Below are 10,679 nucleotides of genomic sequence, written 5' to 3' on the forward strand. Positions count from 1 at the left end.
AACCCTTCTTGAAAATGGCCTTCAGCTGATTAAATAATAGACCTCATGCTGCTCCTGTTTAGCTCTGTTTGCTGTTGTAACCAAATTCTGAATCAAAATAATATCAACAGTAAGTTTAGGATTTGTAATTTCAATCCTGCATAGCACTTCATACACGATTATGTTACTTTGTAGTCACTTGTAGATGTACCTTATGCGTCGCAGAATGCAAGTAGTGTTGTTACTAAAGCTACTATAATATTATATAAAGTAATATTAATTATAATGATGATGTTCTTCATTATTTGAACAGATTACTGTAAAAGTAATAGCAATTTAAAAAAAGAAATAAGCTTGAACAAAGCGAGAAAGCAGAAAGAAGTATAAATTTAATTTTCTTCAATTTAACATGTTGGGGGACTGCATTTTATTCCTGGCCATATACTAGAATTTGAGTAATGTATAATGGGAACAGGAAATATTGTGTATTCAGGTAGCACACTTCTACTCACAATATAACACCTAATGTAATAGAGTACCATTGGTATACAAGAGAAAAGTAACACTAAAGTGTGGAGAAATGGGCACCTTAGGGTTAGCAATATTGATCGCATTCAGTGGACCCAGAATGCTAAAAGTGAAATGTTAGGAAAATAGACAAATGGGAGCAAAAGAATTGAATACTCTTTTTAGACCAACTGAATAGAACATTGCCCTCCACACCATAATGTTTATTTCACCCTTAGTGCCTATAAAGAATGTAATTGACTCAAATGTCTTTTTCCCACTTGCATATAATATGCAATGCCAAGTTAGACAACTTAGATACACATTGAAACTAACCTTACGGCAGATTTTTTCCAAAGCAGCCATTGTGCCTCAACTATATAGCAATCACTTTACAGCGCTATCTGACCATCTGAGCATTTTAAAAATACTTGGCAAGTTTTAGCATATAAAAATATTCAGAGTGGATCTTCAAAGAGTTTTTGACGTTGTTCTGTTCTTAAAAGTGAGCGTTTACACTGCTCAGGGCGATTTTGAGGCAAGATAACCATGAAGTGATAATATGGAAATGAACGTTTTATTTATTTATTTATTTATTTAAAATAGAACTTCATATAAAATAAAGAGAAAATCTAGAGAGAGCCTTTGAGGGTTGTGAAAAGTGAAGCAGGCAGCAAAAGAAGGAAAAAACTCATCAAAATGAATCTGTCAGAATAGATTGGTAGTTGGGGAGCCCCAGTCAGTCTGTTAGCATTTTGAACAGGGGCTGCTGAAGAAAACCATTTAGGGCCTTGGAAATGAAAAGAAAGAAGGCCTATTTTTATCATTAGAATTTCATACTAATATACAGTGATACCTTGTCTTACAAACTTAATTGGTTCCAGGACGAGGTTCTTAAGGTGAAAAGTTTGTAAAACGAAACAATGTTTCCCATAGGAATCAATGGAAAAGCGATTAATGCGTGCAAGCCCAAAATTCACCCCCTTTGCCAGCCGAAGCGCCCGAAGCAAAAACATAGAGATCTGGAGGTGGGGTTTCGAGGACTTCAGTGTTTTTGCGATGCTGCAATTTCACTGATGCTCCCTTCGCTGGGAAACCCTACCTCCGGACTTTCGTTGCCAGCGAAGCGCTCATTTTTGCGATGCTGGGATTCCCCTGCTGGAAAACATAGCAAAAACATGGAAGTCCGGAGGTGGGGTTTCCCATGGAGGGGAGCCTCAAGAGAATCCCAGCAGCGAAAAAACGAGTGCTTCGCTGGCAACGGAAGTCCGGAGGTGGGTCATCCCAGCAGCAGCGGTAGGTTTGTAAGGTGAAAATAGTTTGTAAGAACAGGCAAAAAAATCTTAAACCCTGGGTTTGTATCTTGAAAAGTTTGTATGATGAGGCGTTTGTAAGACGAGGTATCACTGTATTTATGTTGGATACACATTAATAAATGGGGTTTGAAAGGGAAGCAGAAGTAAAACAGATTAATTTTATTTTGCATTTCATAAAGGTAAATTTTTAATGACAGCTATTTTACAGGAACATCCCTTGTATCTGGTAGTAAATTATTTTGCTGATTTTAAAAATGGAAGACTCATTCGGCCATAAGTAATTCCAGCCAATATTTCTAGGTGCCAATTGAAGAATATCTTTTCATTCAAAGTTTCGGTTTTTCTTTTTTATACCCTCACCCCAATTTTAATTAATATTATTTTACAGTGCTTTAATTTATTGTATAATTTTTATTTATAAATTGCTTCAAGTCATATTTGCATGTGAAGTGGTGTAAATTATTATTGATCAATAAAAATAATTAGCTGCACAAAATCAGTTTAAGGAAATGGAATATTCATTCTTTTGAAGCCATGGGGCTTTGTAAGATTATGTATTTGATTTGCTGTTAGATCACATTTCAAAAAAAGGGTTTGTTAAAATCCATTCATGGGTATGCTGAAGCAAAATGTATTGTTAAAACAGCTTTTTGACAGAATATACTATAAATTTTAACATACCTCTGTGATTTCTGTCACTTTTTATGCTACCATTGTGTTTTTAAGAAGCATTAATGGTCTAGACTTTTTTCACATTTAGTTTGAAGAAAGAAATATTTAACTCTGAGTACTAATAATAGGAGCACTAACTGTTGAATCAACCTCAGAATTGGTATAAAACACCTTCTCTCTTTCAGATGTCTCAATTGCTAGGATTAAGAGGCCTTTCTTACATTTTGGACTATAACACCAATATTAATTGCTTTTAGAAAGCTATAGTTGAAATTCATATTATTCCAAAGCATTTTATACATTTGGAAATACCAGCATTTCTATGGCCATTTGCCCACTGTTAAAATTGGGGAGGGAAAGGAGGAATGAGAGCATTATATTCTCAGGGCATGAATATCCACCCATTTGTGATTTCTTAGTACATCTTAATTCTTAATATAGCCAACACTTTGGGAAGTAGTAGCATCTGTGTGCTTAAATTGTCTGGTTTAAATTGTCTGGTTTACTTACTGATTAGCTTCCCTCCCAGCTTGTATATGAGAGTAAGAGAGTTTGCTTTTTCATTCATGAACTGGCTCACATTCATTTATTCTGTCTTGTCATATTCAGGGCAAGTACCCATGATCAAAATAATTAAATGTCAGAGCCCATGTACCATTAGCAGTTAGTATGTCTGATCATGTTGCCATGTTTCTTTTTTATGGGGTGTGTGTATTATCTTCTAGTAAAGCAGAAGTTGGGGGGGAAGAAACATGATATTATCCTGATCTATTACTTCTGGTTGTTGTTGCTGGGAATAAAAAAAACAGAATTAGAAAATTTTATTATTTTTTTTGCTTTGAATTTATCTGAATTAATGTTTCACAATGAAGGAATTCACATTTTAGAGAATGATAACAAATCTTCCATTTTATAATTTGTAAAATCATGAATGTTGAGTTACAAATTGCCTATGCTGTCTTTGATAAAACTTTTTAGGAAGTTTTAAACCTATATTCTGGATAGTTCAAGGAAAAAGAAGGGTATTTTAAAAAGGCAAATACATTGCTGACCCCTTTCTATTAAACAATTGGTATGATTGTTACATTAAACACAATTCAAAATCAGTTCTAATATCTATTACCATTCAATTATTATAGTAGCTTAAACATCAGCATGTTCAAAGCTTTTGATAAAGGGAATGATGGAATGATTTGTACACAAGATTAATTTTTCAGATTTAGACAGGATTCTAATATTCAGTTTTCACTGGATGCTAAATGATTGAGTAGAACCTTGGATATGGAGAAATGTAAGCTGGTTCCTTCTAAGTTGGTATTAAAACTTCAAAGAACTTCTATGCTATGAGCTAGGACCGATCCTCGGATGAAGATAGATTTCAGGCATGTACAAGTTATGTTAAACAAGATGTTTCCTCTTTAAATATGTTTACATTACAACTGTTAGTGGGAAAGTTTATTTACAGTTCTCTAGATTACCTTTCTAATTATTCTCCCTTTTTCTCTGTCTCTTATTTTTTCAACAGGTAAAGATGAGCCTTCAAGCTATATTTGCACAACATGCAAGCACCCTTTTAATAGCGCTTGGTTCTTGCTTCAGCATGCCCAGAATACACATGGATTCCGCATCTACTTGGAAACTAGTCCTTCAAACAGCTCCCTTACTCCACGCATCACCATCCCTCCTCCTCTGGGACCCGAGACTGTTGCACAGTCCCCGCTGATGAATTTCCTAGGCGACAATAACCCTTTTAGTCTCTTGCGAATGACAGGTCCCATCCTGCGTGATCATCCGGGCTTTGGTGAAGGTCGGCTTCCTAATACACCTCCCCTCTTCAGTCCGCCACCTCGTCATCATCTGGATCCACATCGCCTTAGTGCCGAAGAAATGGGGTTAGTTGCCCAGCATCCTAGTGCCTTTGACAGAGTCATGCGTTTAAACCCCATGGCAATTGAGTCGCCAGCGATGGATTTCTCCAGAAGGCTTCGAGAACTGGCAGGAAACAATGCCACCCCGCCACCAGTCTCGCCTAGTCGCAGCAACCCTATGCATCGCTTATTGAATCCTTTCCAGCCAAGCCCTAAATCTCCTTTTCTGAACACCCCTCCATTGCCACCAATGCCTCCAAGCAGCACTACGCCTCCTCAGCCTCAGGCAAAGAGTAAGTCCTGTGAATTTTGTGGAAAAACCTTCAAGTTTCAGAGCAATCTCATTGTCCACCGGCGTAGTCACACAGGAGAGAAGCCCTATAAATGCCAACTCTGTGACCATGCTTGTTCCCAAGCCAGCAAATTAAAACGCCATATGAAAACACATATGCACAAAGCTGGATCCATGACAGGGAGGTCTGATGATGGATTGTCTGCTACAAGTTCCCCAGAGCCTGGCACAAGTGAACTTACTGGAGAGGGACTAAAGTCTAGTGAGGCAGATTTCAGGAATGAGAGTGATCCTTCTTTAGGCCATGACAATGAAGAAGAGGAGGAGGAAGAAGAGGAGGAAGAGGAGCTGGAAAATGAAAGTCGACCTGAGTCAAGCTTTAGCATGGATTCAGAACTAAGCCGTAACCGAGAGAATGGTTCCAAATCGCTGCCAGATGAAAAATCCCTTGTTCTAGGAAAAGTTATAGAGAATGTAAGCCTCGGTACCATCCAGCAATACAGTGACATGCTGGCTGAAAAGCAGAAAAGAGGTGGATACATGAAAAGGTCCTCAGATCAGCGAGATCTGTGTCCTCGAGACCTTTGCCAGAGAGACACAGGTGATGAAGACTCAGTAGCTGGAGAACTTGACCGCACTGAGGAAGGGACAGTGAATGGGAGAAACTTTGGGCCAGGTGAACCCTTCCCAGGGCTATTCCCTCGCAAGCCTACGCCTATCACAAGTCCCAATTTAAACAATTCCTCCAAAAGAATAAAGATAGAAAAAGATTTGGACTTGCCACCAGCAACAATAATACCTTCTGAAAATGTTTACTCTCAGTGGCTGGTAGGATACGCAGCATCAAGGCACTTCATGAAGGATCCATTTCTAGGATTCACAGACTCCCGACAATCCCCCTTTGCAACTTCTTCTGAGCATTCCTCAGAGAACGGAAGCCTGCGTTTCTCTACTCCACCAGGTGATATGCTGGATGGTGGTCTCTCAGGGCGCAGTGGGACGGCGAGCGGAGGCAGCACCCCTCATATCAGCGGACCCGGTCCTGGTCGACCCAGTTCAAAGGAAGGACGGCGGAGTGACACGTGTGAATACTGTGGCAAGGTCTTTAAGAACTGCAGTAACTTAACGGTGCATCGCCGGAGCCACACAGGAGAGCGGCCTTACAAATGTGAGCTCTGCAACTATGCATGTGCCCAGAGCAGTAAGCTGACACGTCATATGAAAACGCATGGCCAGCTAGGGAAGGAGGTCTACCGCTGCGACATTTGCCAGATGCCCTTCAGTGTTTACAGCACCCTGGAGAAACACATGAAAAAGTGGCATGGCGAACACTTGCTGACAAATGATGTAAAAATTGAGCAGGCAGAAAGAAGTTAAGCCCCCCACTCCCAACTGGGTTAAAAGCAGGGGTCTAGGTAACATTTAAGTTGTACAGTTTAACTATTGCCAATTGAGAAAAGCTGACCTAACTTGCCTCCATAAACATATCTTAGTGTAACTATGGCAGGTGCCAGAATTTGGCACTTAAATATAACCTGTGTCTACAAAGTTCTATTAAACCTGAGGATTGGTTAAGGCAGTAAAAATTGTGAAGCCTTTTAACTGTGCAATAATTTCTGTATTTATTGGGTTTTTTGTTTATGTTTTGGCATGTGCAGGTACTTTTTTATTTTAGGTTTCCTTTAAAATTTTGTTGGGTATCCCATTTTAGTTTTCCCCAATAGTAACCTGAGATTCTTTGCATTACAAGGGGAGATGCATATCAATTTAAATTATAATTTTAGAGGGCCGCTGCTTTGTTGAATCTTACGCTGAGTATGTGTAATTTCTTGTGAAGAAGCCAACATTTTATATTTTTTTGTTGTTGTTGTCCTTTAAAAAGAAAAAAAAATCATTTGAGAATTAGGAAATATTAAATAGTGTCGCGGATAACAATCTTAAAATTTAGCACTTTCTTTTGGATTTGGATTTAAAAATTAGCACTGATGATGCCACTTAAAATAGAGGCCTTTATTTAAAATATTATTTTTAACAGATTCTAAAATAAACATTTTGAGAAATAAAAAAAATGGGCACCAAATTTTCTAAAGGCAGCTATAATAAAAGCAATAGCAAAATTTGTGCATTATTTTTAGGGAATTTGTTTAAATGCCTTATCCATTTTTTTCTTCCCATTTCTCTTACACGGTTCATTAAATAAGGAGAAACCTAGAGTCCTGAGAGCTTCATTGCCAATTTTAGGAAGCAAAATATAAAGAAAAGCTTGGTTTTAAAAAAATTTATTTTGCAGGCATGTCACTTATCTTTGTTCACATTACACATTATGCACATCGTAATTTTCACTTGCTAACCTGAGTATGTACATTTACAATAACTGACCATTCCATACCAATATGTGGCAAAAGACTAGTCAGTGTTTTAACTGAAGGGTAGTTTAATTAGTCAACTTGTGGGAGTACATGTGTGCATCAAGAAATGCATATACAATATGAGCAAAATGATATTTTGATTATGCCATTCACTGAAAAACTATCAAATCAAGTTAAGTCTGCATAAAATTGCTTAGGAGTAAACAAAATCTCTGAAGAAAAAGGAATTCATTTTAGGTGTTCATTTTAGAGTCATTCCATGTGTGTGAACTGAAGGGGTGCATAGTGCATGCTCTATGTGCAAAAAATTCCCAGGCCTTTTCTTTTTTAACATCCTCAGGTTGGGGTGGGAAACACCCATTTCTGAAATGCTCCAAATTGTTGTTCATGTATTTAGCAATTCAAAACTGGACAAACTATGTAGCTATCAGACAGCCTGTTTTAATAGTTAAGGGGAGAAAGTGCTTTTTCTTATATGATGTTTACTATTAGCATTTTATAATTATATTAGTTGACTAATAAAAATATTGCCCAATTAATAAGAGATTTCTTTATTTACTTATGGTACAATTGTACTGTATGCTCAGAATATTGTTCTGAGAGTAAGCCCTGTTAAAGATAGTGAATATGCTTTTTAAAGCTGATTAATCAATTAAAGACTGAAGCTCTAAATCTTAAATTATTATCATATCACAGACTTTCTCTAAATGTTGTCCTGATTAAATAGGTATTATTTAATTATAAAATAGGTTAATCCCTTTTCTCTAGTTTATTCTAATGTTCTTTTGAAAGGAAATTCCACACAATTTTAACACTTTGCAGCCTTCAGTGCAAAGAATTGGATGCCAGCTAATTAGCTAATGAAAAAGCAATTACTTTAAACAAGATGAATACTAAACATAATTTTATAGTATACCTATGTCACTAAAAACTAGATATTTCACTTTATATGTAATATGCCATGCATAATATGCCTGAATAAAGAAAGAAAAACATATCAATCACAAATAGAAGTTGTATCATCTATCCCTATCCCCAAGGATTAGTTTTTGGGCCCAGTTTTTAAAAACCTATTCATAAATTATTTAAATTAGGGTTTAGCAGCTAGTGGCCAATTTGCTGATGACGTTTCATTATTTTAGGTGGTTAAAACAACAGGTTGCAAAGAGCTCTAATAGAGCTCTTTTCAAACTGCATAGCTGGGCATTAAGAAGGTCATTGCAGTTCAGAATAAAAAGTATATTACCATGTGCTCTTTATTTTTAATTTCATGAGTGTTTTTATGAGGTCTACTGGCACAGCTACACCTAGAAATGGATTTTACAAACAGAGATAGTTTAAAGATAACATTGCAGCAGTGTATAGTTCTTATAAAAACAACAACAGCAAAAGTGTTACTCCATAATAGAGATTATTAGGAAAGGAATAAAAATACATTTCAGGATACTGTAATATCTTTATATATACAATAGTTATATTCAATATTCATGATGTAATCACACTCAGGATATCTCTATGTTTCTGGCCATAGCATCTCAAAAAAAACCCCAAAACCCAACCCATACTGGAAAATATGTATGAAAGGCAACAAAATTATCAAGAGGCAAGAGCAAATACTTTGTGAGGAAACATTACATCTGGGACTTTTTAGCTTAGATAAAAACAAGTAGCTTGGGAGAAAACAAAAATGTATAAAATAATGCCTACTGTGGAAAAGCTTTTTTCCCCAGTTATTAGAATCAGTATTATCCGGTAAAGTTGAATGTTGTGAGATTCAGTACAAATGAAATCTGCTGTCACACGCTATAATGATTTTCCCACCTTTTTATGCCAAATGGCGTATGAATTCTTTATTCGTAACTAGTAGACACGATGGTCTTACATTATTTCCTGAATCAAAGTTGGTACGCTTCAAAATACCAGTTGCTGTCGAACATAAGAGATGCTATGAGGTTTGGGTCTTAAAAATAGAATTCCCAATGTTATCTAGTTGTACACCGTAAGAAGGATCAGGACTAGTCAGGACTTTTCAGTAGACCCTTCTTATGTGATCTAATTTATTATTATTATTTTTCTAATTGGGGAGAATCATATTTGGAATGTATGTTAAGGCAAGATATAGTTAATGTGGTAATAAGGGATTGCCAGCGTCGTTAGAGCACTCTGAATTCCTGAGTGTAGGAAAAACAGAAGAATATGACAACACGGATTTCAAAACATATATCTCCAGAACGTGAATATAATATCACCCCTTTGGTTAATCTTAGGAACAGTTCTTTATCTGTTTGAAATATGGCAATTTTGCCTGCTTCAGTTACTGTTCTAAGAACTTCATCATCCAGAATCACTGGTTTGAGATGGGCAGCTATACGAATTGAATGAATGGCTAATTTGAATGAATGAATAAATAAATAGATCTCCAAACTCAATTCCCAATACACATACATTTACAACTTCATTATAGAGTCCTTTAATTTTTCTTCCAGCATTATCCTCCATGGAGAATAAGCAGGGTCATGGCTGGTGTTCTCATCCCTATTCAACTCTTTAAAGTTCATCTCCCTTTGAAATGGCCAACTTAAAAGAACAACTGAATAAACAGTAAGATTATATGTACCCCTAACTTTGCCCAGTATTTAGTAGATACCAACTAGCATAACATCCAGCACCCTAATAGTTGCCTTAGAAACAGCCTACCAGCCACATAAGGTAGTTCACCAAAGGCTTCCTGTTTTGGCTGCTTGCCGGAGATACTGAAGCAGAGATTTTCAAGTACCTGGCAGGCCCCTATATTGCTGGTGATTTGTAGTCAGATTGTACAGATTTTTAACTAATGGCATGATGAAGCCAGTGCATAAGGCTGCTAATCATCACAGTTAAACATTCATGGGAACATTTGTAAGAATATTACACCCCAAGATTAGAATGTAAACAGCATTTTCTTTTTAAAAAATGCTCTTGTATGGTTGCATAAAACTTGATGCAACTTTCTGGACAATACTCGTAGTTTTTAAACTAGTTCAAAACAGAAATGGACACAAGGCAGATGTTGATCTCCAAAATAGTGAAAGTTTAACTTTATTGGCCTACAAGTATATTTGCACTGGCTTATGTGGCTAGTAACTTTACATTAAATACAGCAATGCTTTTATTGTTCCTATGGTCATTTAATCAAAATGTTTCTTAAGAAAACTTAAGTCTGATAGTAAACCTTTTCATTGGACCTTAGTAGTAAGCTCATACCGAACAACGATAGACTTATTAAGTACAGCAAATATTATATAAGGACCGACTGAACTGATGAGGCATTTTTTCATTAACATTCTCATATAATGCACAGTTATGTTATTGTAAGGAAAATAGGTCAACAACCAGTTTTTATGTGGGTGTTGACAACTTGTAAGAATTACATTTGTTAGGAAAGTTTTGAATTTTGCAGCCTTTCAAATGGTACTGAAATGAAAGGTGCTTGGTTTAACTAAACTCTTGAGTTTGAAATTGCAGATCTGAGTCCTTTAAAGCAAAATGTAAAATGCAGTTTCTTTATAAATTCTGAATTTATACAGTTATACAAAGCTCTTAATGACTGAAATTAAAACTTCCTTAAGAACTCTGCCATTTTAAATAAGATGTTTTGGGCTTATGCATTTTTTAATTTAGCATTTTTAAAAAAATA

At 36.3% G+C, this 10,679-nt stretch overlaps 1 protein-coding gene across 4 annotated transcripts in view; it reads left to right on the forward strand.

Annotated features, from left to right (window-relative positions):
• Window positions 1–6,525, forward strand: part of BCL11B (BCL11 transcription factor B) — a 185,266-nt gene extending 178,741 nt beyond the window's left edge. For all 4 annotated transcript variants that reach the window (XM_070752464.1, XM_070752456.1, XM_070752473.1 and 1 more), the window contains one exon: window positions 4,000–6,525. In XM_070752464.1, the coding sequence (XP_070608565.1) occupies window positions 4,000–6,011 (2,012 nt within the window). In that variant the 3' untranslated portion in view covers window positions 6,012–6,525. The remainder of the gene's footprint in view (window positions 1–3,999) is intronic.
• Window positions 6,526–10,679: the final 4,154 nt, after the last annotated feature.

Source organism: Erythrolamprus reginae, chromosome 1 (genome assembly GCF_031021105.1).
Source record: "Erythrolamprus reginae isolate rEryReg1 chromosome 1, rEryReg1.hap1, whole genome shotgun sequence".
Classification (NCBI taxonomy): domain Eukaryota; kingdom Metazoa; phylum Chordata; class Lepidosauria; order Squamata; family Dipsadidae; genus Erythrolamprus; species Erythrolamprus reginae.